The 27792-nt window shown below is 42.4% G+C and overlaps 4 protein-coding genes and 1 long non-coding RNA gene across 10 annotated transcripts; 4 read left to right on the forward strand and 1 right to left on the reverse strand.

The window, feature by feature from the left end:
• The first annotated feature begins 1788 nt into the window (after positions 1 to 1788).
• LOC4331281 (plasma membrane ATPase 1) lies at positions 1789 to 12465 on the forward strand. Of its 3 annotated transcripts, none has more exons than XM_026024268.2 (20): positions 1789 to 1962; positions 3116 to 3352; positions 3474 to 3611; positions 3697 to 3831; positions 3957 to 4136; positions 4321 to 4527; positions 4647 to 4766; positions 5066 to 5185; positions 5584 to 5706; positions 6893 to 6997; positions 7080 to 7224; positions 8269 to 8433; positions 8495 to 8733; positions 9278 to 9310; positions 9803 to 9884; positions 10026 to 10186; positions 10565 to 10777; positions 11615 to 11797; positions 11877 to 12046; positions 12201 to 12465. In XM_026024268.2, the coding sequence occupies exons 2-20, from the start codon at positions 3266 to 3268 to the stop codon at positions 12298 to 12300; spliced, it is 2706 nt and encodes a 901-aa protein (XP_025880053.1). In that variant the 5' UTR covers positions 1789 to 1962; positions 3116 to 3265; the 3' UTR covers positions 12301 to 12465. The 3 variants fall into 3 exon arrangements, with proteins under 3 accessions (XP_025880053.1, XP_015628662.1, XP_015628663.1); XM_015773176.3 differs by lacking the exon at positions 1789 to 1962 and adding an exon at positions 2199 to 2569; XM_015773177.3 differs by lacking the exons at positions 1789 to 1962; positions 5584 to 5706 and adding an exon at positions 2199 to 2569.
• A 1452-nt stretch (positions 12466 to 13917) lies between these two features.
• On the forward strand, positions 13918 to 17076 carry LOC4331282 (deSI-like protein At4g17486). Of its 2 annotated transcripts, none has more exons than XM_015775706.3 (4): positions 13918 to 14259; positions 15252 to 15539; positions 15616 to 15696; positions 16488 to 17076. In XM_015775706.3, exons 1-4 carry the CDS (start codon positions 14028 to 14030, stop codon positions 16637 to 16639), a joined length of 753 nt encoding a protein of 250 aa, XP_015631192.1. In that variant the 5' UTR covers positions 13918 to 14027; the 3' UTR covers positions 16640 to 17076. The 2 variants fall into 2 exon arrangements, with proteins under 2 accessions (XP_015631192.1, XP_015631193.1); XM_015775707.3 differs by having other exon boundaries at positions 16503 to 17076.
• A 2620-nt stretch (positions 17077 to 19696) lies between these two features.
• On the forward strand, positions 19697 to 23684 carry LOC4331284 (uncharacterized). Of its 2 annotated transcripts, none has more exons than XM_015775703.3 (12): positions 19697 to 19874; positions 19991 to 20075; positions 20201 to 20252; positions 20380 to 20400; positions 20488 to 20541; positions 20966 to 21016; positions 21174 to 21236; positions 21874 to 21939; positions 22016 to 22054; positions 22319 to 22441; positions 23077 to 23169; positions 23263 to 23684. In XM_015775703.3, the coding sequence occupies exons 1-12, from the start codon at positions 19781 to 19783 to the stop codon at positions 23485 to 23487; spliced, it is 966 nt and encodes a 321-aa protein (XP_015631189.1). In that variant the 5' UTR covers positions 19697 to 19780; the 3' UTR covers positions 23488 to 23684. The 2 variants fall into 2 exon arrangements, with proteins under 2 accessions (XP_015631189.1, XP_015631190.1); XM_015775704.3 differs by having other exon boundaries at positions 23083 to 23169.
• On the reverse strand, positions 23455 to 27625 carry LOC4331285 (U-box domain-containing protein 52). 2 transcript variants are annotated; one of them, XM_015775702.3, is made up of 10 exons: positions 27520 to 27625; positions 27201 to 27386; positions 26983 to 27104; positions 26725 to 26837; positions 26460 to 26635; positions 25928 to 26208; positions 25441 to 25542; positions 24916 to 25344; positions 24016 to 24750; positions 23455 to 23922 (listed from the first exon to the last, which is right to left on the reverse strand). In XM_015775702.3, the coding sequence occupies exons 2-10, from the start codon at positions 27364 to 27366 to the stop codon at positions 23695 to 23697; spliced, it is 2352 nt and encodes a 783-aa protein (XP_015631188.1). In that variant the 5' UTR covers positions 27367 to 27386; positions 27520 to 27625; the 3' UTR covers positions 23455 to 23694. The 2 variants fall into 2 exon arrangements, with proteins under 2 accessions (XP_015631188.1, XP_066164976.1); XM_066308879.1 differs by lacking the exons at positions 26725 to 26837; positions 26983 to 27104; positions 27201 to 27386; positions 27520 to 27625 and having other exon boundaries at positions 25928 to 26230; positions 26460 to 26628.
• On the forward strand, positions 24263 to 24928 carry LOC107278367 (uncharacterized). Its single transcript, XR_001544603.3, has 2 exons — positions 24263 to 24409; positions 24481 to 24928. It is a non-coding gene; the product is annotated as an uncharacterized lncRNA (long non-coding RNA).
• Positions 27626 to 27792: the final 167 nt, after the last annotated feature.

Consider the following 27792-nt stretch of genomic DNA (forward strand, 5'->3'; position numbering starts at 1 on the left):
TTAATGCATAAGTGAGAGAAATAGAGATAATTTTAAAGGCAAAATTTATGCGCACTATTTATTCTTATCGGATGCAGGTGACTGGTTCGCTTGAACGATAGCCACGCGTGAGAGGAGTGCTACTAATTAAATACAAGCACAGCAAATTCAAAGATTTTTTTGTGTCATGCATGTCTTTTTTTCTCTCCTTTTTATAGTTTTTTTTTTCTCAAATTACTTATCTGATTACACCATTGTATTTATTACAATAAAATATTTATAACAAGATATCACATTATTATGATGGGAGCTGCTATATACCGGTATCCCACCGGTATCCCGTTGGGATACTGTCCCAACGGGATCGCTCCCTCTTCACCTCCCTGAGACAGGGGAGCACGGGCCACTGTGGGAGCAGCGAGCGTAGACGAGCTGACGCCGGCGGCACCGACAACGAGCTCCAGCGGCGCCGACGACAAGCTTCGGCGTGGAGGATGCGGCCGCCGGCGACGAGCTCCGGCATGGAGGACACGGCCACCGGCGAGCTCCAGCGTGGGGCATGGTCACATGGACGGCAGAGGATCCTGCGTGGTGATAGAGACGGCGCCGGCGCCGAGCACCAGTGTGGGGCATGGACGGCAGAGGATCCTGCGTGGTGATGGCGGCAGCGCCGGCGTGGAGAACGCGGCCGCGGGTTGAGGCGTGGACGACGGACGCGGCCGCCGGTGACGTGCTCCCAACGGAGGATGCGGTCGCCAGCGACGAGCTCCGATGTGGACCGTGGACGGGGAAGGATGCGGCTGCCAGCGACGAGGATCGGGTTCGGTGTGGACCGTGGACGAGGGAGGACGTGGCCGCCGACGACGACACCTCGACGCCCAGCTCCTGATATCTAGTAAGTATCATCTGATACCTCGCAAGTATCATCCCGATACATCGTAGAAATCGCGCGATACCTGATAGGTATCACATAATACCTCGCGAGTATCGCCTAATACGTGATAGGAATCGTCTGATACCTGATGCGTGGTAGAATCGCATGATACCTGGTAGGTATCACCCGATACCGGCTAGGTATCAGGCAAGTATCACCATCTATGTGGTAAGAATCGCATGATACCTCGCAAGTATCACATGATACGTGGTAAGAATCGCATGATACCTTGCAAGTATCACCTAATACGTGGTAGGAATCGCCTGATACTTGATGGTTATACCTGATACATGTTAGGTATCAGGTCCTGATACCTTACCAGTATCAGGCGATACTTGCGAGGTATCAGGTGATACTTGATACCTATAAGGTATTAGGCGATTCCTATCACGTATCATGTGATGCTTGTGAAGTATCAGGTGATACTTGTAAGGTATCATATGATTCTTACCACGTAGAAGGTGATACTTGCAAAGTATCAAGTGTACCTATGAGGTATCAGACGATACTTACTAGATATCAGGTGATTTCTACTGCGTATCAGAAACCGAACACCTACCCGGCACCAACGCCGACAACCACTACCGCCCCCAATCTCCCCTGGCTCTAGCCACCGCCGCCGCCTTGCCCCTCCCTCCCCTGGCTCCGGCCACCGCCGCCGCTCCATCCCCCGGATCCGGCTACCGCCACCGCCGCCCCTCCCTTCCCTAGCTCCGGCCAGGCGGCCACCACCGTCACTTCGTTCCCTGGCTCTGGCCACCGATGCCCCTCCTCTCTTCGTTGATGTATCCCCCGCCGGCGGCTTGGCCACGATGTGCTGCTGCCTCGACGCGACGCAAACGAGGTCCTCGATGTAGCAGGAGCTTACTGCGCAGGGCTCGTCGCCGGCGGCCGCGTCCTCCTCTCGCCGAGCGGGTCTTCTTCCCCAACCGCGCCGAAGGTCCTCACGGACAGGCGGCAGCGATCTCCTCCACACGCTTAGGCGCTCAGCTCTCGCTTCTCTTTGGATAGGCAAGCAGGACGAAGGATCCCATCCCGACGGGATCCCGGTATATAGCATTTCCGTATTATGATTATATTTTGATGAAATAAACATATATGTTGCAAAATACTTTCACTACTTTTATTGTATATGTAAAAACATTATAATATATAGATTTATTGCAATATTATTTAAAATGTACTTTAGGACTTTAATATTGAATCCATTCGTTTATACAATATTAGTTATAAAAAAATCAATCATTACCGTACCTTGTAAGCGGGCTCAAAAGATGGGAGAGACGAGGGGGAAAAGGGCTAGAGTAGACGAGGACTGCGCAGTGGAGGAGGCAGAGGCAGAGGCGAGAGAGATGGAGATGGAGGCGGAAGAAGAGACATTGTAGGCGGCGAGAGAGAGAGAGAGAGAGAGAGAGAGACGGACTAGACTAGGCGCGATTGCCTTGTTGTTGGGTCGTCAAGCCCGATGACCATCGCAGGAGGAGGAGAGGGGATCCCTCTCGATCGCCGCCGCCTCCATTCTCTTTATATCCGCCGCGCTCCCCGCTGCCTCCACCTCTCTCCTCCTCCGCCGCCCCTCCCCGCCCCGTTTATAGATGAATGCTAATGGAGGTTGCCAATGCCATGGATGCCATCACCAAGGAGACCGTCGACCTGGTTGCTCATCTACCTCCTCCTTCTTCTTTCCCCTTTATAATATAATAAAATAGGATATTATTCTCCTATTTAATTTAATTATCTAGTGATCGATTCCATCTCTGTGGAGTGGAGTTGAGTTGAGTGGATTAACATGCGGGCATTAGTTTTGGGTTATAATGAACTCCCTCCGTTTCGAAATGTTTGACACCGTTGACTTTTTAGCACATGTTTGACCGTTCGTCTTATTTAAAAGCTTTTGTGAAATATGTAAAATTATATGCCTACATCAAAATATATTTAACAATGAAACAAATGATAAAAAAAGAATTAATAATTACTTAAAATTTTTGAATAAGACGAACGGTCAAACATGTGCTAAAAAGTCAACGGCGTCAAACATTTCGAAACGGAGGGAGTAGTATAATACTTATAATGCAATCGAATCGATTCCATCTCATCTCAGTATAGTGGATTAGCATGCATTGTGTTTTGGATTGATTGCTACCAAAAAAAAAGATATACTAATATGATGGACGCAGTTAATTGAACTCGCATCGATCGCAGGAGCACATCCCTGTGGAGGAGGTGTTGGATCACCTAAAATGCACGCGCGAGGGTCTCACCTCCGAGGTTGCCCAGCAGAGGATCCACTCCTTCGGCTACAACAAGCTCGAGGAGAAGCAGGAAAGCAAACTGCTCAAGTTCCTCGGCTTTATGTGGAACCCGCTTTCCTGGGTCATGGAGGCGGCAGCCATCATGGCTATCGCCCTCGCACACGGAGGAAGAGATGCCAGGGGAAAGGTATATTCTTCATCATCATCCACTCTTCTTATTGATTTTGGACAACTATAGAGTATACACTACCTACCTAGATTAGCTGCTTCTAATTGCAAGTGCAACCATCAATAAACCAACCACGCAGAGAATGCGCATAGACTACCACGACTTCGTTGGAATTGTACTGCTACTCTTTATCAACTCTACCATTAGCTTCATGGAGGAAAATAACGCTGGCAATGCTGCCGCTGCACTGATGGCTCGCCTGGCACCAAAAGCTAAGGTGCGTATACCTCTACTTACCTGGACAGCTGGACTTCCAATTCATAAATCATTCTACTAGTTAATTGAATTTAACTTATTTCTAGGTTTTACGTGATGGAACCTGGGATGAATTAGATGCATCCTTGTTGGTTCCGGGCGATATAATCAGCGTAAAACTCGGGGACATCATTCCTGCAGATGCACGCCTTCTCGAGGGAGATCCGCTCAAGATTGATCAGGTTTTTCTGGCAGCTCAGCCTTCTCCTTTGCATCTAGGACTGTCGCTCAATTCTGCTAAGAGGAATAACTCCGCTACAAAAATATGCAGCAATAACAACACCACAATGTATCACTTAATTTGCAGTCTGCACTTACGGGTGAATCGCTACCTGTAACTAAGCATCCTGGAGATGGAATTTACTCTGGTTCAACCTGTAAGCAAGGTGAAATAGAAGCAGTTGTTATTGCCACTGGAATTCATACTTTCTTTGGAAAAGCAGCCCATCTCGTTGAATCAACTACTCACGTTGGTCACTTTCAAAAGGTGAGTCTTCAGCAAACAATGTCTCTTCAATTGGTCTGGCATAAGTTTATATTTTGTTTCCTGTCTCACCATGTTTTTTCCTGTATCATGTTTCACCACATCTGACTGTGTATTCATTAGGATACAAACTGTAACTTCTGTTGCCAATGTCATGATCTTGGCTGCCATCGTGGATGTTTTCCAGGTTCTGACTTCGATTGGGAACTTCTGTATTTGTTCAATTGCTGCTGGAATGGTTATTGAGTTACTTGTAATGTACGCTGTTCATGAAAGGAAATACCGCCAGATTGTTGATAATCTTCTTGTGCTTCTTATTGGTGGGATTCCAATCGCCATGCCTACAGTTCTTTCTGTTACTATGGCCATTGGATCACACAAACTGGCACAGCAGGTATGCCTATACACAGATGGCCAGAATTCTCTGGTTACCATGCCCCATGAAAAGAACTCTGGCTACCAACGAATTGAACAGCATTTTAGAAGTGACTACTTCCTTTTTATTGTTTACAGGGTGCTATTACCAAGAGAATGACAGCAATAGAGGAAATGGCTGGAATGGATGTCCTTTGTAGTGACAAGACTGGAACATTGACACTCAACAAACTGAGTGTTGACAAAAATTTAATTGAGGTTGTATGGGTTCTTTTAGCATGTTATATTTTCGTAGCTGTAGTTCATTCATTAACCACCTACTGAGCTAACATTTTCAAACGAAGCACCTACCCCCACCTTCCCTTCTGCGTGTGTGGCCCAATTGAAATGAGATATGGAAAGCAAGCATTTTAATGCAGTTTCAGCTCTGAAATGATTTCTCTTACAATGATTGTGACCTTTATCAATAAATGACCATGAGCATGGTTTTAATTTTTTAATCCATGCTGACCCTTCGCACTGACTATTGATGGCATTGCACCAACATTTATTTGTAGGTTTTTGAAAAAGGCATTGAGAAGGACGATGTTGTATTGATGGCTGCAAGGGCTTCAAGATTGGAAAATCAAGATGCTATTGATTTTGCTATTGTTTCCATGTTACCAGATCCAAAAGAGGTACAAAACTCTTGTCTGCTGATTTCCTTCAAAAGAATTACCCATTCCAGTGACTCACTTCTACCTATCTCACTCGAACTAACAAATGTGCACTGAGGAACAATGTCTATATCATCCTGTTCTTTGGAATTATCCCCATTGTAGTTTGATCTAGACATTTAGTGGCTTTCAACTATCATATGATTTTACAGCTGGGGTTGGCATCAATCATCTGTTAACTCAAGTTTACAACTCAAGTGTTCCTTTTGCTCTATCTATAATTAATTTTCTGGTTCGTTGTTACAAGGCCGATATAATGTTATCCTATGACAATGAGTCATATTGTTAGGCATTTCTAGTTTATGGTCAACTTAACTTTCCTATACACTTCTGTTTTATTCTCTTCTGTCTGCTGCTAGGCGCGAGCTGGCATTCAAGAAGTTCATTTCCTTCCATTTAACCCAACAGATAAAAGGACAGCTCTCACATACTTAGATGCTGAGGGTAAAATGCACAGGGTTAGCAAAGGTGCTCCTGAACAGGTATAGATTGACTCTGATAATAATCAAATTCTTATCTCTACTATTAAAAATTTGAAGATGTTTCCGCTGGAAGTTTGGTACGTCATCCGTGTTTGAGTTGGTTGTATGTCGCTTGTATCCAATTCAACGTGAGTCTGGAATAACTATTAAACACCCCCTCCCAGCCCAACCCAACAGGCCCACACCATCCCACCGCCCCCCCGCCTCCACTTGGGGCCGCGCGTGCCCCTCCCCCAATCGCTGTCTTTTTTTTCTTTTTTCTTTTACTCCTTTTTTTCCCCAATCATCCTGATCCTCTCCCTCTCCTTCCGATCTCCCTTTATCTTTTTTTTTTCTCTTTGATTTCTCTTCCAAATTTTTCTCGTCATAAATATTTTCCTTTTGAAATTATCATTGGTTAAGGTGTGTATGTGGCAAGTTTGTCACTTTGCAAATACTTTCCATCTCAAGTAAAAAAAATCACTAATTGGATAATATTAATTTCAATCTTTAGTCGATGAGGTATAACAAAATACACGAGTCAACTTATGGAATAGTCACCCGATCGATTTATGAGGCTATGAAAAGGTTTACATAAAGGGATTCTTCGTGTGATGACGCATGAAACAAGCACAACGGTTTCAGTGATATATATGATTCTGACTTTGTTTTGTCATTGTTTTGTTTCGGTTTGTCATTTAAATTAACAGAGTTTTTATCAATCGTGAAAATTGTTTTTACCTATTGCAATGTACATGCATTTTTGCTAGTCATATCAAAAATACAGAAATCAGATAGTTGAAAAATGTTCATGTACAAGTAATTAGATATTGTGGTACTTACAGTTACAGTTTACAACTTTTTTTGTGTGTGAAATTTATTTGATGCATTTTGATTAATTATTTATGTAATAATCTTTGTATAGAAAAATATAATATAGCACTGTAGATTTTTCTGTAACATCTTATGTGCTTAATATATATTTTTAGCATCCGCTGAACTGCCTTCAGTCACAGGAATATATCTTGTTTTTATCCGTTGTTCTAATTTATGACTTTATGTACATAATTCTATTTTAGTCCAAATGGTTCTGCTGGTTATTTTTTGTTTATTCAGCTCTGTTCTATTTGGTATATTTCTTGTTGAAAATAAATGGTGAAGATGATTAGATATGATGAGGTCTGAGATTTCATTTGGAGCTCTGCAGATCTTGAACTTGGCATCAAATAAATGTGAGATTGAAAGAAAGGTCCATCATGTAATTGGAAATTTTGCTGAGAGAGGGCTTCGGTCGCTCGCTGTTGCCTATCAGGTGATTAACAGCTAGTTGCTACTGGTCAGCTGGTCCATTTATCTAAAAAAATAGCTAAATCTTTTGGATCTTGATCATGCAGGAAGTACCTGAAGGGACAAAGGAAAGTCCAGGTGGACCTTGGCAATTCGTTGGTCTTCTCCCACTCTTTGATCCTCCTCGTCATGATAGTGCTGAAACCATACGCAGAGCTCTTGACCTTGGAGTTAGTGTAAAAATGATCACAGGTGCTTGAAGCAATTACTTTATGGCACTGGAATAGTCACGTCTTTTGACAATGGACTGATTGTTTTTCTCCCTTTATTGACCTCCTCAGTGGCTGTGTGCACCATAGCAATCAATCTGAAGTTTAACTTCTTATATACCCTGATGTTACAAAAAAAAACCCTAAAGTGTTGATCTACACAGTACACCTAGTAGTTGTGCTGTGCATCACAAATCTGTTCTCAGGATTGCTTAGCTATTTTGAGCTTCAGAATAATTAGGAAGAACACTTCCGAATATTCACACAAGGAGAGTAAATCCTTGTATAACAGCACATTGTTTGAGTGTTTCCCATTTTGGTGAAATGGAACAACTATCTATAACAGTCTCCATGGCAGTTGGAAGGTACATGGACAGTGGATATCAAGCATAGTTCTTATGGGTCTTGTGATGCACCTGTAGTACAACAAAGCTAAACATCTAAAGAATGAAAGGTTCCTTAGCACATAGTTCATCCTAAAACTCGCAATTAAACATCAATATGTAAGAAAATTAAGCAATACCAGGACTGACCATATAATTTGGTATTAGATGATTAATCAACTTTCATACTATATAGTTTTTGTTCTTTTACTTTTGGTATTTCTTGCCCATTATCTAAAATTTTTAAAAATATAATGCAATTTCACCTCCTCTACTGTTTTCTTTCAAAAAATAATATTTTTTGTGTGTACTGTAACATCAAGAGGAAGTTAAGGATTAAAACAGTACTTTGAAGACTATGACTTAAGCCTAAAAGGCCACATTAATTTACATTCATTGACTGCTTTGAATTTACACCCTAAACTGGATACAGTATGTGCGTTATTTTTTAATTTGAAATTCATGTGTTCCAAACTGGGCCGTTCTGCTGATCTACACCCTTAGGGATAGTAGTAGCACTGTAAATCTGTAATAACTGTGCTTAGCCAACACCTCAAATCTGTAATTCATTATCTACATTGCAGAATTGCTGATACATCCTGGACTCTGTCATTATCAATGTGGTTTGTTGGAAATATTTTCAGGTGATCAGTTGGCTATTGGTAAGGAGACAGGCCGGAGGTTAGGAATGGGCACAAACATGTACCCTTCTTCATCTTTGCTGGGTGACAGAAAAGATGGTGATATCGCTGTCCTACCAGTGGACGAGCTGATTGAGCAAGCAGACGGATTTGCTGGAGTATTCCCAGGTACAGATTAATTTTCTATCTCATTGTTAATGTCTGTCGCTCTAACTTGTTTTCCTTCCAGAGCACAAATATGAAATTGTGCAGAGGCTGCAAGCTAGAAAGCACATATGTGGGATGACTGGAGATGGAGTTAATGATGCACCTGCACTGAAGAAAGCAGACATTGGGATTGCTGTGGCTGATGCAACGGATGCTGCTAGAAGTGCCTCTGACATAGTTCTGACGGAACCTGGATTGAGTGTCATTATCAGTGCTGTGTTGACCAGCCGGGCAATTTTCCAAAGAATGAAAAATTATACGGTAAGTTTGCATTTAAATGCATTTTTTTGCCAATTCTAACTTGCTACCCTACTCATCTATCTTTTATGGACAATGGGGCATCATGCACGATTCAATTAAATATTTTCCACTATTTAATGGTTTTATTTGGTAGCAAACTAGTGGGCAGCAAACAAAAAATGAAGTGTACGAAAGTAGAAGTATTCCTGGGATGAAAAATTAAGAAATTAAATCATGAATTAACTTTGGTTCTCTTATACTGTATAAGATGCATTGGTACCTTAGGACCTGAATTTTCATTTCACATCCGCTGAGATCCCAACCAATTCCGCCTAGTGGGTTTTTGGATCCTACCTACCTGTTTCAGAGTTAACGGTCATGTGCTTTGCATCTGTGTATTTCTTTCTTGAATATCGTTCTTCCAAATCTTGAACATATTGGAGTTATGCTTTCTTTTAGAAGAGAAAAGCGTCGCTTCCTTTTTCATGTTTTAAAGAAAGCTGTATTTCATTCTGTCAAAAAGGAAGCGGGCAGATGCTCTAACCATTTCTGACACCTTTTGCAGATATACGCTGTATCTATAACTGTACGTATTGTGGTAAGTTTGTGTTGCCTACCGTGTTCTTATTCTGTATTTATAACTCTACTGCTTACACTTTGTCATTCGTCTGGTTTACCAAGGGTGCTTCACGTCCCTTCATCGCACCAATTTGCGGACATCATGACCAAAGGCTTACCGGTTCAGTTATTTACTGACTTTCGGTCCAGTCTTTGCGTTCGTGATCCTCCCGCTGCAACTGCGGGCGGGTATTAGGATTATTTATTAATCCTTAGACTGTTTCTCTTCTAGACTTTTGGGCTTATGTAACTTATAGCATTTAGTGTAAACTCAGCACTAGCATTAAGTGTAACTCTTGGTCTTTTGTATCACTAACTGTAACTCAGCTATATATATGAGTTTTCACCTCCACACTTTGTGTGAGGCATCTATTCTACTTCTTCTACAATTACAACCGATTAGTACAAGTATATACAAGTTGTAGTATCAAGCTTGATATTTTACCTCACTGATTCAATCTAATCTTTGCAGCTTGGTTTTTTGCTCTTGGCATGCTTTTGGAAATTTGATTTTCCTCCATTTTTGGTTCTTGTGATAGCTATTCTTAATGATGGTAAGAACATTGCTGTCTGCACTCATCATAGAGGTTAATTTTATTACCAAAAACAGGACAGACTCCTATTGTCCTATCATCATAGATGTTATTGCTCAATGAATTTTCGTTTCTTTGTTTCCAATGATATCTGCTACTCAGGAACCATAATGACTATATCCAAAGATAAGGTTAAACCATCTCCCTATCCAGACAGTTGGAAGCTAACAGAGATATTTGCAACTGGAGTGATTATTGGGGCTTATCTGGCTGTAACCACTGTGTTGTTCTTTTGGGCAGCCTACAAGACACAGTTTTTTGTGGTGAATACCATTGCTTCACTAATGCGGTCCTTTATGTACCTCTTTTGATGGCAAGACATTTCTTTATATATTTTGCATGCTTGTATATTGATCATTTTAGACATCTAGCATGATGGATGAGCTAGTACCTTTTTGAAAAAAAAAACAGAGATGAAACTCTTTATTTGGGATTATGGTATTTGATGTCAACCGTGCCTAAAATACATAGTAATACTAGAATATCAGCTTATCAACTAATTTTCTTGTCCTTTCTGTTACTTATACAGCATTTTCGGAGGTACCTTATCTTTATGCTTTCCAGTTATATGTATTTCTACTTTTCCAACAGAATTAGCTGTCCTGAGCAAAACTCACTTGTATTTTCCACATTACTTGCAGCACCTTTTCAATGTAGACACTCTGAACATAAACAAGGTTGACACCACAGACAATGAATTGGTGGCAAGGAACACAGAGAAATTGGCTTCTGCAGTTTACCTTCAAGTGAGCACCATTAGTCAGGCTTTGATATTTGTTACACGTTCCAGAGGTTGGTCCTTCTTAGAGAGACCTGGCCTCCTGCTTATGGCTGCATTTGTCATAGCTCAGCTGGTGAGTTCTTGTTTATTCCTATAATTTTCATTTATCAGTGTTTTATTTCAGTTTATAATAGCTATTTTTTGTTGATAGGATGATAATGTAGTCACTTTATCCTATACTGAGCACTCGCGCAGCACATCTTAAAACTGCATGCTTTATGGAATGATAGTGCTCAGTCACACGTTACGTGTCCAGTTTTTTTGTAAAAAAAAAAAAAAAAAAACTCTGTCCAGCGATGACACCAAAGTCATCAAAATTAATGATAAGAAGAGCATTTTTACATGTTTGTCACAAGAATGATAGTGCTCAGTCACACGTTACGTGTCCAGTTTTTTTGAAAAAAAAAAACTCTGTCCAGCGATGACACCAAAGTCATCAAAATTAATGATAAGAAGAGCATTTTTACATGTTTGTCACAAGATGATTGATATTACTACTGATTAGGGCAACACCTTTTTTGTGTTTTATGAAGCTTGATTTATGCAACATGCCATTAAATTGCCAACTGAGGAAGAGAGTGAATCATACTTGGCCCCTTCCTTTCGAGGTTTCAATTGGCCATTCGCGGGGCTAAGCTAGTTGTAGACTTGTCGCCTGTAGTTCATGTCGTCCAGATTCCAACGTGGACTCTTGCCACATAGTCTTGAGTGAGATTTACCATGACTGGTGCAGACTAAGATTCAGTTTTTCATCGAACGCTATGTTTCTTCCAACTGCTATATATATACTAGCGCGTGTGAAAAGATTCATTTGGAGTGGATTTATGAGAAGTCTATTTGGAATGTAATTTTTGCAGTTAGTGTAAATTTTTTGTGTAACAAATGAGGGTGCTTGATTTTTCTAATGCAGATTGCCACTGTGTTAGCTGCCATTGCCACCTGGGAGGTTGCTAGCATCAGAGGTATCGGTTGGCGCTGGGCAGGGGCTATTTGGGTGTACAACATTGTTGTCTACCTTTTGCTAGACCCAATGAAATTCGCCGTGCGATATGGCCTTAGTGGGAAAGCCTGGAACCTTGTCATTGATAACAAGGTTAGTGCATATACTTAGTACTAGTACCTCTCTGTGCTGCAGGCTGCAGCATGAAGCTTGAGTTGCCCATCATTTTCAGGTAGCTTTTACAAACCGGAAAGATTTCGGAAGGGAAGCTCGCGTGGTTGCTTGGGCACACGAGCAGCGCACACTACACGGGCTGCAGTCTGCTGCAAGCCGGGAGAAAGCTGCATCAACGGAGCTCAACCAAATGGCTGAAGAGGCCAGACGGCGTGCTGAGATTACAAGGTCAGTTAAGTCGTTATATATATATATATATGTGTGTGTGTGTATGTATGTATGGGAGTCTTTCTTCAATTGCATATGCTCGATCTGCTGCTCACGAAATGACCGACATCTCTTTCAAAACAAAAATAAAATTGAGTGACATTTGTTTCCACAGGTTGAGGGAATTGCACACTCTGAAAGGAAAGGTGGAATCTGTGGCTAAACTGAAAGGAATCGACTTGGAGGATGTCAACAATCAACACTACACTGTTTAACCTACAACACGACAATGCATTATGCATTATGCCATCTCTGAACATCGATCTGACTCCCTAGACAGTAGTATTGTTTAGTATTTTCCTTTCCCATCCCATTTGGTTTATTGCATGTGGATCGAACATTTACTCTCCTCGTAATAAAGTTGGATTTATTGTACCTCACTCAGATCTTTGCATGTACTACTATACTACTAGTAGTAGTCCATGAGACCATGAGGCAGGTAACGTTGACACCTAATATAGAGTATAATGGTATTCTTAAGTTTTTGGACCATCAGTTCCTCCTTTTGTTTTTGGATGATCCATCAGTCAGTGGTCTTTGCTGTAGCTAGCCTAGCCATACCATAGTGGGGTACAAGTACACCACATTAATAAACAAACCTAGCTCCTGTTGTTTCTCTCTGTATGAGTCTGCAGGTTGCTTAGGTTAGTATAATGCGGGTACGCATACTCTTGTAGTAGTGATGCGTAGTGCCTGTCCACGCCATTTTTCAATGTCAACCTGTACTTTGAGGTAGACCTAACACACACTTTGATCAATTTAATCATATACAGTAAGTAGTTGTTGCCATGCTAGTAAACTTTATCTATTGAACCAGCTAATATAAGTACTACTCCCTCTATTTCAGAATATAAGAAACCAGATATTTTTTATTACTACGAATCTGAATATGTATTAGCAGTTTAATGTGTCCGCTCAAGCTAGCTTAGCTCGTCATGCGTTAAACTACAAGTCCATTGTTGATAAGTTGTAGGCGTACGTGCCACAAAGTTTACAACCGCGCGCCCACTGACAGGTGGCTTCTTTTGAGTCCTTGTGTAACATGTACTAGCTAGTATTGTTAACAAGCCAGGTCGAGCATGTTAACAAGTTGAGCTAAGTAAGTTTCTTGTTTAACGTGTTAGTACATGTTAACAAGCTGAGTTGAGATATGTTGTAACTTAATGTGTTATTACAAGTAGAGCTAAGGGCTTTATTCACTTTCTTGTTTTTAATCATATCAGATTTTAACATTACCAAATCTTGGTAGGGCAACAAAGCAAAGGGGCTGTTCACTTTGATGTCATTTTTAACTTTACCAAATTTTGATAAAGTTACCAAAAAGTGGCTACATTTAGTTTGTTGCCAAATTTTGATAACTATACAAGAAATCCTGCCAAAATTTTGGCAAGTTGTCAAAATTTTGGTAACTATGCCAAAATTAGTTTTTTTGGCAACAAAGTGAACAGTCCCAAACACATTCTTGCCATTGCTACCATACCAAATTTTAGAAAATCCGGAATCTAAACTCTATTGATATCCGTAAGACTTTAAACTAAACGTGTTTAATAGTACTAAAAAATTGTTATATTTTTAGACTAAAGTAGTAGTTAATTATGAAACGTTTAGAAAATATATTTATAAGAGTGGATTGTATGTACATGGAGGCATATAGAGACAGGTATTTGGTACTAGTGGTACTAGTGGCATAAAGAGAAGTTATGTTTGGATGAGGTGATGAAGGGGTTGGGTTGCCGGCGAGCGACGAAAGAAAGAAAGAAGCAGCAGCAGCGGGTCTCGTCTGGTCTGGTAGTAACTAGGAGTAGTAGACGGGCACCGGCGGCAGCAGAGTCACCTTCCTTTCATTTCCTTTCTCTTTTCTCTTTCTTTCTCTCTCTTTCTTGGTGTTGGAAGGCGAAGGCAACCCAGGGGGGGAAGCACCGGAGGAGCCGCAGATCCCGCCATGCGGGTGCTCCCGGCGTCGTGGTCCTCCGCCGCCTCCTCCTCCGCCTCCGCCTCCGCGGACCGCCTCAACTCCCCCACCCCGGCGCCGCCGCCGCCGGCCCCTCCTCCTCCTGCTCCAAAAAGCAGCAGCAGCAGCAGCGCGGAGCTGTACCTCAACATCTACGACATCTCCCCAATCAACCACTACCTCTACTGGTTCGGCCTCGGCATCTTCCACTCCGGCATCGAAGGTCTATATCACTCTATCTCCTTCCCCCTTCCTTGTGCGTAGATTTACCTTCTCTACGCCACGCCACGCCCCGCCAGGGACCCTACCTCTAACCTGGTAGTATAGTAGGCGTACTCCAGATAGGTCAGGATCGAGGTACCACCACACCTACATGCCTTGCCGTATGCCGTATGCTGCTTGCTTCCTTCGGGACCTGCTTTGCTCTTCTACTCTGGAGTACTACCTTACTAGTACCATTTTCCCCCTTTTCTTTTCTTTCTCTTGTATTATTATTAATCCCAACCAACAATTCTCATGCTCTACAATTCACCACATCCTATAAGCCCCCCCCCCCCCCCTACACGGCACACGCCACCAATTCTTGTGTGTGCCTACCGTTACTTCTAATTAGAAACAACATGTGCAACTTACCCTAACACCCTGTCAATGCCCCAAGTCCGACTCTCTACCAGGCAAGGTTCACATTACTTGTTGACCACCGGATTTATCACGCTTTGGGACAAAATTCTGCCTGCATTTTGATCAAGTTTACTGTTTACCATTTGAATTTGTCAAAACCACCAAATATTCCAACCGAAAATTGATTTCCATCCGCATCGAAACATTGAAAACCCGCGAAAACCAATCGGCTTTCATTGGCTCTGCGAACCCTGCTCTCTACGCGCAGCCTGTATGTGAGCTCAGCTGTTCAATCGCCTCATCGAGACTTCATTTGGTCTCCAAATGGAGTACAAACGGCACAAACCTAAGCAGTATTGCTTTGCTATATCCAACTTTTACCCCCCCCCCCCTTTTTTTCTTTTGCTACACACGTATCTAGCACATTTGCTATATATTACTTGTGGGCTGGACCAACTGTTATTTGTTCTAAGGTCTTCAGTCTGCTGATGCCTTAGCTGCTCATAGAATTCCCATGTTTGCTTTGCAACCATTACTTTTTTTTTGGTTTGACATCCAGGGATCAGCACCTAACAACTCCAATACCATTTGCAGTGCATGGCATGGAGTATGGGTTTGGAGCCCATGAATACCCAACCAGCGGAGTCTTCCAAGTAGAGCCCAAAAGCTGTCCTGGCTTTATCTTCAGACGCTCCGTGTGCGTGGGTTCCACTGATATGTCTCGTTCGGAAGTCCGCAGTTTCATAGAGGATCTTGCAGAGGATTATCACGGGGACACTTATCATTTGATTGCAAAGAATTGTAATCATTTTACAGCAGACATCTGCAAGCGTCTGACTGGAAAGCCAATTCCTGGATGGGTCAATCGACTTGCCAGATTAGGTTTGCTTCTGCAACACAAACTCATAACCTATTGTTCCTCGATTTTGATGATTCTAAACTATTGCTGGGATCGCAGGTTCTTTCTGCAACTGTGTACTGCCTGAAAGCATCAAGGTTTCCGCTGTCAAAGATGTAACCGATCCCCCCGAGTTTCCTGGTAAACTCTCTCTCTCTCCCTCCCCCAGTTAGTGCGTATGGATGGATTCAATTGTTTATTTTCCTGCACACATCCATTTTTGGGTTGGACTGCTTATATAAATTAATTACCTAAGATGTTTCTACCAGTCCAAGCACATGATTTGATGTTGACCTTTCTAGGTTGTACTGCCTGGGTAAATTATTGGCATATGCTTCCTTCCTCCTTTTGTTCTTCTAGTTGGCTCTATCAACATTGCATTAGCTGGTCATACTCAAATCATTTATTTATACCACATTTCCTCCCAACGTGATGTTGAATTAGTGGAGATATTTTCCCGAGGTTTGATGTAATCTAGCTGCATCCTAATATTCGAGCGTTAGGTTTCTTATATGCTTGAGTTTAACATCTCAAAAGTTATGCAATTAACGTTAGTGAAGTGCCATGCTATGACTGACTAACAGTATAGTTACTCTTGTAGTCTTTTGTTTATATTCCATATATAATCCAATAATCGATCTTAGTTATAATGATTAACCGAATTAATCAAAACATTCTGCTAATACATTCAAATCGTTAACCGTTTCACAAGTAGTGAACTAAATTTCTTATTATTAGAGCCAATAATTTCTACAAGTTTGGAACCATTTAATATATCCTACCGGTATTTTCTATGAATGGTTAGACATCATGGAAGATCTTGGTAAACCTAGCATGGCCGTGAGTTTAATTGCCATTTTCATATTCTGTTTTCCATATGAACATATGATGTGAATTATACACACTGTAACTTGTCATTTGTAATTGGTAAGATTCTGTTGCTACAGATGATGATATGGAGTCTAATGCATCCATTGTTGACGGAAGTGATGCGGATGATTTAGACCATCTTCTAATAACCCCAAGTAGCGATGTTGTATCTTCAAAAGATAAGATATTAACTCCTGGCAGGGATAGCTTGTAATTGCATGTATTCTCCATTGATATAGTTCAAGTATTACTTGTGGGGTTGTTTTCTGAGGATCAATCTGATGATTTCTTGCTGAGTGGCGATGTGGCTGGAGGAGGGGTATGCTGTGGGCAGTCAACCTTGAATAGTTGAATGTATAATCCATGAATGGTAATTCTGTGTGTCTTACACTAGAGGTAGTGAATGTGATTGTCTAACTGTGGCGAAGGGCCATGTTTCCATTATAAGTATATGCTGTTTTGAGAGAGGGGAGGGGAGGGGAGGAGTGCGTTGACAGTGTGGTATGTATATGCTGTAACTAGTTGGAGAATGATTGACTTCATTTGAGTTACCTAGGTGGGCTTCCTGTTTTGTTTTGTTGTGTGTAACTGATTTGTTTGTACAAATGAATGATTTGCAGTTGTGGAAGTTGAATAGATGTTCGGTCCGTCTCTCTGTTGTTGTTCTGCCTGCTACTCTCTCTCTCTCTCTCTCTCTCTCTATTGTTTGAGAGGGCTGATGCTTTACTGGAGTAATGTAGCCGTCTTAATTGTTGGCGAACCAAACAGATCGCTTGCTATGCTTTGATTCAACAAGAAGTGTTGGGCGCATACATTATCCTGCCTATTGTCTTTTGTCTCTTCTTTTATCTTCTTTTTTCCTTTATGGCAAGTGCGTTCTTATCCCGTCTTTAACTTTAGGAAAAAGTACGAATTATCCTCCGAATTATTGAGGTCGATCGAATTATACTCTCGAACTCAAAATCCAGACATTCTACACCCTCAACTATTGAAACCGGACAAATAATCCCTCTAATTCAATTCGGGGTGGTTTTGGATTCACGTGGCAGTCCAGTCAGTATTTTTTTAAAAAAAAATCAGTGGACCCCACCTGTCAGTTCTTCACCCCTCTCTATCTCTCTACTCTATCCCAATGTCTCCCTCTCTACGTCAGTGGACCCCACCAATGTGGCGGCCACGCGAGGGCGGGAGCCGACGGCGGAGGGCGCCGGGAAGCGTCGAGGCGGGAGTTGAGCGTGCAGATGATGGCGCCGGCCATTGGGATGCCGAAGTGGAGCTCGCACATCACTGGAATATTCTACGCGAACACCGCGACCTGCACACAGAGACAACCAACCAGGCAACGATTTCTTCTGAAAATACGAATCACTCAGCTGCTAATTCGGAACCAAATTAGAAGATTCAACAAGTAAATTCTAAGCGATTTGGTTTTTTTTAGCATGAAAAATTGAAGAAGGGGGAGATTTGGGAGAAAAATCCAATTACTGTATTGATTGGCGGCGGCGAACGGAGGTCAATCTTACCACGTGGTGGCGGTGGACGTCGAGGGCGGCGAGGGAGGCGGCGAGGCGGAGGCAGCGGTCTCGCGTCTCCCGCCAGGTGCGCGTGAGTCCGGAGGAGGAGGCGACGATGGCGGGGTGGTCGGGGTAGACGAGGGCGGCGCGGTCGAGGAAGGTGATGGGGGTGAGCGACGCGTGGTTGGCGGCGCAGAGCACGGCGCCCTCCATCGCCGCCGTGGTGGACGTGGGCGTGTCCGGTGAACTCGGGACGACGAGATCAAAGTCAGAGAGACGAGCTGAGGTGAGGTGAACAAGGGCAGGCGAGGCCACGCAAAAGGTGAGGGAAGAGAAGCTTGTTTTATGACGACAAGGCAGCAGCACACCACGACGACGCTCCTCAGCCGCCTCAACCTGCACGGCAACCTACGCGGGCGAGCTCTGCCTCCCGCTGCTGGCCGCTTGCTCCGCCTCCGTCTCAGCCGCCCGGCGCCCTCCACCGCCGGCAGCGCCGCCTACTCCCGCCCTCGCGCGGCCGCCGCCATGCTGGTGAGAAGAGAGAGAGAGAGGGAGAGATTGGGATAGACTAGAGAGAGATAGAGAGGGGTGGAGAACTGACAAGTGGGGCCCACTGATTTTTTTAAAAAAAATACTTATTGGACTGCCACGTGGACCCAAAACCACCCCGGATTGAGTAGGGGGTTATTTGTCCGGTTTCAATAGTTGATGGTGTAGAATGACTAGTTTTTAAGTTCAGGGGTGTAATTTGGTCGACCTCGATAGTTCAGGGGTGGGGGTAATTCGTACTTTTTCCTTAACTTTAATTGTTATTTTACCTCCACATTTTCAAGTAAAACTTGTATTTTGCCTCTGTTCTGTTAACAAGACTTAATCATGCTTTTAAGTTTAAGAATTCCTGTAATTGGGTTGACGAAGCCCTAATTTTCTTGCTGAACGTTCTAGTGAACGATGTAATTATGTTTGTAGATTAATAAAGCGCGCCAAATGGCTTCCTTAAAAAAATAAGACTTAATAGTATTTAAGTTTATGTCAACCTTGTGCTCGATCCTTTTCTTTTTTACATTAAACATGTGAATGTCAAAACAGATGTCAAATTCATGTGAAAAATATAAAATATTTGGTGTCAAAATCATCAATTATTTCCAAAGACGAATAAACTTAAAAACCAACTCAAATATGGATGACATACCAAAATACTGGCAAAAACATCTTCAATTTTTATAATAGTAGAGATAGGGGTTAGGAGTAAAATAAAAAATCTCAGATTTATACTCCTAAAACTATTAGAAATTTTATCTTTTTTTGTTACGGCTAAAATATTTTAAAATTAAGGTCAAGATTTTATACATAAATGTAATACTATTGAAAGTTTATATACATTTTTTTCTAGAGTTTTAGATGATATTTGTTAGTAGGTGTACACGATGTTACACATAAAGTTTTGGTGGTTATGATTGGTTAAGACGATTGGTTAAGACGAGGGATAAGTGGGAGATTATGAAACAAAAACCTAAACATTATAAATAATTATATGTTAGGATGGAGGGGTTATATATTTTAAATATTATTAAGTCTTATTAATAATAGAGTAGGGGCAGAATAAACTTGGTTTACAAAAAATATTGAAAAAATGATGAAGTTGGGGTATCATTTTTTGTTTGAAAGGTTCCTGGTGGGCCAAGGGGGAGCGATCGGATCAGGGGACCACCTAGAGAATAAGGGGCTTCGTCTCCCCACGCTTCCCATTTTCTTTCATTTGGGTTGGAGAAGTTGGGGGTTGGGGGGTTGGGCGAGGAGGAGGAAGAGGAGTACAAGAAAGAAAGAAAGATTAGTAGTAGATGGCCGCTTATTCCCTCGTCTTCGTCTTCGTCGGCGTCGCCGTCTTCGTCCTCGCGCCACCAGCCTCCGCCGTGCCCTTCATCGTCCTGCACGGTTAGACTCAGTCACCCCGTCCGTCCCTTGGCTTCCAACACCTACTATTATGATGGAGTACTTCGGTTTGACAAGTAGCAGCTACTGATACTCCTCCTGCCGTGCCGTGCGTGCAGGGATCGGAGACCAGTGCGCCAACCATGGTGTCGCCAAGTTCACCCGCCTTCTCGCCGACTGGTCCGCCTCCCATGGCTACTGCCTGTACTACTACACTACACTACATCTCTCTTTCTTTCTTTTTCAGTTTCCTTCCCTTCTCAATTAGATTAATTAATTAATTAATTAATTACTTGTGCTACTGCCTGCTAATGATGGAAAACGCATAGTGAAATCGGAAGTGGAACATGGGACTCTTGGTTAATGCCTCTTCAGAAACAGGTCCACTACTTGACTTCTTCAATCTAGCTAGCCTAGGAATCTTGTTTACCTACTAGTACCAGTAATAAAAACAACTCTTTCTATATTCTTTCCACATAGTACTAATTTCTCCCTCATGTCTCAACAGGCTGATATTGTTTGCAGTAAGGTGATTCAACTTTCCCTTTTGGATAATACCTTCCTACGCTATGATGATGTATGTATCATCACTGGATTGTACCCTTTTCTTTTCCAGGTAAAAGAAATGAAGGAACTCTCCAATGGTTACAATATAGTTGGTCTTTCACAGGTATACTCTTGCACTGCTGTCTGTATTGTTTATGGTTCGCGCCACTTCCTTTTACCAACTGCAATGCTATGCAGCTGTTTTTTTTCCACCTGCTGTATATTCTCTAAGAACAGAGCACTAGTTACTCAAAACATTACAGGAAGAAAAATGATTCCATATCAATCGTTAATCTAATTTGCTCTCTGTTTTTGTATGCTCATTTTAATTCTCATTTCTATCACAAATTTGTTCAGGAAAAATGCTACACTTTTCATGTGACTAGTGGATTAGTTTGTTATAAGTCGTTGGTTATTACTGCCTCCAGGCACAAGTTAGTGACATATTGGGCATTGCATCTGTCCCCACTCCAAAAAGCAACTTCAGTCACTAACTTCTGTTTTAATGTATTCTCAAAACCTAGTAACCCCTTGTATCATATCCACAGGGGAACCTGATTGGTCGAGCAGTTGTTGAGTTTTGTGATGATGGGCCACCGGTGAGTTGTCCTTTCTGGGTACAAAGAACAGTTTTTTTTTTAGGTGTGTGTGTTTTTTAGGGGGTGTCCCCCTCTTGACTCCTTTTCTGCCCTCCTACCTTGAATCTACCATGTACTTGACGTTACAATGCTCTTCAATCTCGTGGTGCTTCAACAGGTCAAGAATTTCATTTCACTCGGTGGCCCTCATGCTGGTACTGCTTCAGTGCCACTTTGTGGTGTAAGTTCATCTCATTGTTTCCAAGTGATACCTAGTTTGTGATGAAAAGTTAAAATTTAATAATCCAAGATTGTGCATGGATCTTCTCAGATGACACATACACTCATTATCTATTAAAAGTACTTGGTACTGACAAGGTAGACTAACAACATCAGTATGTGGCATCTCTTATTTACCTGAATGCTATGACTGGTGAAATTCCACCATCACCACATCACAAATAATGTATGCCAACCTATATATATGGACATATATCCATCCACATGTTTGCTCCAAAATGGAAAGTTATTAGCATTGGTGGTGTGTAGGGATGGTAATGTGCATTTAGTCCATTTTTCCAATCTGATGCAGGCTTGCAGAGCTTGAAAACTGGTACTAGATCAGATATATCGTTTTTAGCATTTAGGTAACTCAACTTGATTCTTGAGGGACTTGGCATGATTAGGAGATATGATTGGTCACACAATGGGTGAGCTGCTAGGATCTTTAAGATTATGCCAAACCTTGTAATATTGTTACTGTTGTAAAGAATGTGAACTCTGCCTGGTTACAGTTATTTCACAAGAATACATGTGTGGTACCTTGATGTTAATTTTACTGCAGCTACCTATAATAGCTCATCTTTGTTTATTTGCAGTCTGGTATTTTTTGCATTCTTGCTGATTCCCTGATTAAAATGGAGATCTACTCAGACTATGTCCAGGTTCGTGTAGTCATTTGCACTTGAAAATACTTAGGTGGATTTTTTGTGGAATAATTTATTGAATGGTGAATTGCAGGCACATCTTGCACCTAGTGGTTACATGAAAATCCCAACTGTGAGTTTTTTATGACTTGAATTCTTTTTTGTCATCACCCTGAAGACATAATGCTTTTTATGTTGCTTGGTTGAAATTTTAATTTGATTTTTCAATTATTGCCTTGTAGTTACAAACTATCAGAAAAAAAATTATAAGTTAGTAAAATGATGAAAACACCGATCTTTCTTCAAGGCATGATAATTACTGGAAATAGAATTTGATGTGTATTTATGTTAATGTTTCGATTAACTGAAGTTTGCATAACCTTCCTATGCTTTTCAGGATATTTCAGATTATTTAAAGGGTTGTAGATTTCTTCCAAAGCTTAACAATGAGTTACCAGGTGAAAGAAATGCCACCTACAAGGAAAGGTTTAGCAGCTTAGAGAATTTGGTATTAATCATGGTAAGTTTAATATAGTCCAAGGTTGTATTTTGATTATGTTCATGTTCAACCTCCAAGACTGTTGGTAGCATCGGTTTATAAGCGTCAACAATTGTGTTCCTTAACTCCTTGGTATCTACTTAGGTTTATCCGATTTCTACTTGTATAGCGCCCTGACTGTTCTAGAATTCTGGAGCATATCACCAGGGTATAGTTGTATGGACCCATCAGCAGTACCCTGGTGGCAATAAGATAAGTTGGGTAGATTGTTGGCCGATGCTGATCCCCTGCTAACCTGTTTGCTACCTCTGTTCCATGGCTAAACTTGCTTCATATGTGGAGCTGGAGCTCATGCAGCAAGCCAGCAACTTGGAGTTGTTCATCATTGTGGTGTCACCGCATGTGTTGACCATTAGTTCTATATTAGATTAAGTTAATAAAATCTAATGAGTTTATGATATTATAACAGTGCTTTCGAAGAGAAATCTACACATAATATTTCATTTTAAACTAAGCATTTGGGAAATTATTGATGGTCCAATTTTTAAGAGTTTGACTAAATCTTGTCCTAAATGTAAAATATTTATGACCAGAGGGGGGTAATTTATTACTCATTAGTCTGCCTTTAGTGTGTTTATCCATTGTTTAATGTTTAGTTTCAGGATGACGCTGTCTTGATACCTCGGGAAACAGCATGGTTTGGTTACTATCCAGATGGAGGTTTCGATCCTGTCCTGCCCCCTCAGAAGGTTGAGCCTTGCATTGCATGTAGTGCAAATGGAATGAAGTAAATCCTCTGGCCTTAACATTGGTAGCAACATGTCCTGGTGTTGTGGTTGCAGACAAAGCTGTACATGGAGGACTGGATTGGTCTCAAGACGCTGGATGATGAGGGGAGAGTGAAATTCGTGTCCGTGCCAGGGGGGCACCTGGGTATTTCCAAGACTGACATGATGAAGTACATCGTGCCCTACTTGAAGGGAAAGGACAATGGAAAGGCTTGGATTGCTGCGACTTGGCGTGCCATCACCAACACCATCGGTGGGGAAGCGTTTGTGCTCAACTAGCTACTAGTACTAGTATCATGTTGCAGCCTCTTTCTTGGCTCTGATGATGATTGTAAAAAGATACAGGTGTACAGTGCAGGATACGCGTTTCATTCCCTGTGCAAGTATATGTATTCCTCATCATGTATACATTCACCAAACTAGGAGTTCAAGTAACAAGTACTCCTATATATGAAGACAAAATTGAGCTGATCTTACATGATGGTATCACAAATGATTCGGAGAAGTAGTAACAAATTTATTTGTGGGTTTGCGGCCACCCTGGGACTTCCAGGCAGTGATGGCGGTGAGCAGAGAGCGGTTGGGCACAAGTGTCTTGTTTGGCATCCGAACATTGGTGACCGGAGACACATCCTTGTCGCACACCCACATCTCAATGGCGTGGCGCTCGTACGAGTAGCCGTCCGACGCGATGCACGGCTCTTGCATAACCCTCTGCATTGCATCTCATGGATGAGGTGTTAGTTAGGAGTTTGCATTTGCAAGCTTGCCAAGGCAATAATAAGAAGAAGAGACAGAGACAGGGACCTTGAGTATGGGGCAGATGAAGTGCTCCGGCGGCGGCTGCGTTGGCAGTGCCCGGCGTTTGAGGCGGTCCAGGTCGACGGCGACCCTGGTCTTGAGGTCAGGACGGTCCTTGCCTCTCATCTCCAGGCACCTGAGCGCTAGGTCAGCCATCTCCTGCGCCTCTTCCATGGCCCAAGTCCACCCTGCATTCTCATCCAGGATGTCCCTCAACTTGCCGTCCTCCACCGCTCGCTCCACCACCTCCGCCAGCCCGATGGGTGCCCTCGCCGTGAGCAGCTGCAGCATCACCATGCCAAGCGCGTACGTGTCCGACTTCACCGACACCTGCCCGCTCCTCTGGTACTCTGGGTCTATGTAGAACAGCGTCCCAGCCAGAGCCGTCTTCTTGTACATGGTACTGCTACTGCCACCACTACCACTTGACACCAGTGTTGACAGCCCCACATCACCAACCTTGCTCACCAGGTTGCCGTCCAGGAGGATGTTCTCAGGCTTGAGGTCCCGGTGAATGATTGGGTTTGGTTTGCTGCTGTGGAGGAACACAAGGGCAGAGGCAACCTCCCAGGCGATGCGCAGCCGGTCACACCACGGCAGCGCCGCCGTACCGCTTTTGCACCGCAGCCGCTCCTCCAGGCTGCCATTCTCCATGTACTCGTACACCAGGCACCCCCTCTCCACACACGCTCCCAGGAGCATCACCAGATGCGGGTGATGTATCTTCCCCAGAACCTCAAGCTGCAAAATTAACTTCTTAATACTGTATTACACTTTTGCTCTACATACATGCTTGGCATGGCAGTTCAACTATGCTATGAATATTAAAAATAAGGTGATATGATGTATGCCTATCCTAACTGTTTGTTAGTATGAAAGCATATAATTTAATTCGGGTACTAGTACCTCTTGCCTGAAATGCTTGTTACTGGAATTGTCATCAGAATGGAGGACCTTTATTGCCACAGCTGAGTGATTGAGATACCCCTTATATACTGTTCCGTTAGCTCCACTTCCAATCTTGAGATTGTCCGCGAATGATGATGTAGCGTTATCAATCTCCTCCCATGTAAACGTTGAGTATGAGTTGCCCTGAAGCACAAAGAGCTTCTCCAGTCTCAACTTCTTATCAGCATCACGGGATGCTTTCACCTGCAGCATATTTTTCTGCATAACCTCCCCTCTTACAAGATCCTGCACATGGTTCAGCGCCTGCTCTGCAGCATATCGATGCGCCTTCTGCTTCTCTACGTTGTCGTTGGCCTTATCCAGCCTAGATTGTATCTCTCTTAGTTGAGCTTCCTCTTCCATGCGCTTTGCAGCTAATTCAGCCATCTGGCATCAATAAAGATCACAAGTAAGATGGTTTGGACATGTGCTGCATCTGTGAACTCATACTCTTTGATAGCATATCAAATCCACTTTACTTGCCTGGCGTGATGCATCATCGGACTCATCCTGAACAAGTTTATGTTTCCCCTGTATAAGCCTCAGTTCAAGCCTTAGCTTTTCAAGCTCTGTACTGATATGGTCCTGCGTTATAACAAGTAATCACAAGGTCTAAGCAAACATTTACCTGACTGAGGCAGGAATACCTGATAAATTCAACAAGTAGGCAGTAAATCTAATATCATCAATCTGATGGTAATTGATAATGTCGATTACCAATGTGATTACAGGTAAACAAAGTACTGTAGCAAAGTTTAAGAAAGGAGTCCTCTGAATTTATCTGTCTATTAACAACGTGATATCAAATCACTGGAGGCTTAAAAACAGCGTTCACTGATGATGTGCACATCACCAAAGTTGTGGATCAACAGCACAAGTTTAAATACAACATTCACTGAAGATGCATGTGCATGTCACCAGAAGTCCAAAATTCACAACGAGTCAATCACCAACGAATTGCACAACTAACCTTGTTGTCTGAAAGCATTCCCTGCAGCAAGCTTTCTTGTCTTAGCACCTCATTTGACCCCTTCAGTTCACTAGGTTTGGAGCTTTCCGTACCAGTGGAAGAGTTAACTCTTCTATCCTTGTCAGGATATATTGAAGTGCTTCCATTGAGATAATCGTATAGAGTAAGTGAACGGTTACGGTGTGCAGGGGAACTATTTTTAGGGTTCTCTGATGGTAAGTTGGAGCCTAGCAGCCTTGGAGAATCAAACGGGCTCTGGTCTGAACTATTATTGGAAGTTACTGAAGCAAGGGAACAAGTAACCTTCAGATGATGACAAGGGGAATATGGAGGTCAACATGTTGAAGAGCAGAATAAATATTGAAAACAATATGCTTATACCTTCCTGCAAGTCTGCTATAGTTTTTCATTTTTCAGCAGTAATAAGTAAATAAGGAGAAATGGGAAAGAAGAAATTATATTGCACAGCAGAGATGCACAGGAAAAAAGCAGCATACTAGAAATATTCCGTCTTAGCTTGACAAGTCCTTACCTGAGCTTGAAGACATTTCATCTGAAAGATCATCACTCTTGGAGCTCGACGCTAAGTCACTTTCTAATGAAGAAGAATAAAGCGAAGACAATCCATCTTTTGATACAAGATAAGCTGTGCAAAAGCTTGGGACATTCTTGCAAATTTTGGAGGATGTCCTATTTCCAAATGGCTTCCTGAAGGACATTTCGTCGAATCATCAACAATACTATGCATGTATATTGGTTTATTTTTTAGTGAATTGGTGTGGCGAAAGTCAGATTACCTAGTCCTAGCAGTGACACCGACGATGAGGATCTTTATTTGATAGTCAGAAACAACAGTGGAAACAGTTTGTGACACGTCGTTGCCCTTGATAAGCAATACTTGAGCTTTCACCTGAGGTCAGTTGATTAAGCGCTTAAATTATAAAAATAGGAAATGGTAGGCTACGCACATACACATATATACTTGTTACTAGTACTACATGTTACTAGGAAGGAAGGACAGGTGAGACAGCAGAAAGAAAGAAAGAAAGTAAAACCTTGTTTTGATGGCACATGTTTTTGTAGAGGAGGAGCATTTGTTGTGCCTGGTGGTGTACATCCTTGAAGTAGGCATCAGCAACATCGGTTCGGACTTTATCAATTGGGATATGGTTCCCCACTGCATGTAAATATTTTAAGTAGCAAGATTGATATGCAAAAGAAAGAATGGATGGACGCATAATAAGAAGAAGAGAGGGAGGGATAGGATAATTACTGGGTGTGGGTACTGTCAAGAGTTTAGTGAGGACATGAATAAGAAGGAAGATGGGGGCGTCGTCATCTTTGGTAAACTTAAACCTGGACAAAGCCCATTGGAGGGCGTAGGTGCTGGATTTAGAGTCAGTGAGAGCCAATCCAACAGTGAGAGGAGGCGCCATCATCTCTGACACATTCACATGCCCTAAGGAGAGGAGAGGAAGAGGATCAGGATCCATCTCCTTATGTTTTCAATCAAAAGCAAAGCAGTAGTGAAGCAATGGAGTGGATCTGTGGATTGGAAGAGACAAGAGGAAAAGCGCAAGAGATGAGCTTACTTTACTTGTCCGGCGAGGGGAGTTCGTCGGCGGCGAATCAAGTGAAGTGGCGATGGAGACGCACAAATGCCACGCCACACGTCCTCGAATGCGGAGCGATGGCAACGGAACGGAGCCAGCTAGGCCCACTAACATTTTGCCTCTCTTTTTTACCGCAAGAAAATAAAAACAAAAAACATTTTGCCTCTCTTTCTCTGAGGATGCCTTGTTTCGAGGTAAAGGCCTCATTGCCTCAATCCCGGCCCGTTGGAAGTCTCCTCTCAGACGGAGTAA

The sequence above is a fragment of the Oryza sativa genome, chromosome 3 (assembly GCF_034140825.1).
Source record: "Oryza sativa Japonica Group chromosome 3, ASM3414082v1".
In the NCBI taxonomy this organism is placed as follows: Eukaryota; Viridiplantae; Streptophyta; class Magnoliopsida; order Poales; family Poaceae; genus Oryza; species Oryza sativa.

Bases quoted from the DNA above. Each gene is read 5' to 3' on its own strand.
- LOC4331281 (XM_015773176.3), top strand. From the start codon at position 2,513: ATGCTAATGGAGGTTGCCAATGCCATGGATGCCATCACCAAGGAGACC. The intron at 3,832-3,956 runs GTTTTTCTGGCA...CTTAATTTGCAG, and splicing joins ATCCGCTCAAGATTGATCAG to TCTGCACTTACGGGTGAATC. The intron at 9,311-9,802 runs GTAAGTTTGTGT...TAATCTTTGCAG, and splicing joins CTATAACTGTACGTATTGTG to CTTGGTTTTTTGCTCTTGGC.
- LOC4331282 (XM_015775706.3), top strand. From the start codon at position 14,028: ATGCGGGTGCTCCCGGCGTCGTGGTCCTCCGCCGCCTCCTCCTCCGCC. The intron at 14,260-15,251 runs GTCTATATCACT...TACCATTTGCAG, and splicing joins CTTCCACTCCGGCATCGAAG to TGCATGGCATGGAGTATGGG. The intron at 15,540-15,615 runs GTTTGCTTCTGC...CTGGGATCGCAG, and splicing joins CAATCGACTTGCCAGATTAG to GTTCTTTCTGCAACTGTGTA.
- LOC4331284 (XM_015775703.3), top strand. From the start codon at position 19,781: ATGGCCGCTTATTCCCTCGTCTTCGTCTTCGTCGGCGTCGCCGTCTTC. The intron at 19,875-19,990 runs GTTAGACTCAGT...CCGTGCGTGCAG, and splicing joins GCCCTTCATCGTCCTGCACG to GGATCGGAGACCAGTGCGCC. The intron at 20,542-20,965 runs GTATACTCTTGC...TCATATCCACAG, and splicing joins ATATAGTTGGTCTTTCACAG to GGGAACCTGATTGGTCGAGC.
- LOC4331285 (XM_015775702.3), bottom strand. From the start codon at position 27,366: ATGATGGCGCCTCCTCTCACTGTTGGATTGGCTCTCACTGACTCTAAA. The intron at 27,105-27,200 runs GTAATTATCCTA...ATTTACATGCAG, and splicing joins CTTGACAGTACCCACACCCA to TGGGGAACCATATCCCAATT. The intron at 26,636-26,724 runs GTAATCTGACTT...AATGTCCTTCAG, and splicing joins GGTGTCACTGCTAGGACTAG to GAAGCCATTTGGAAATAGGA.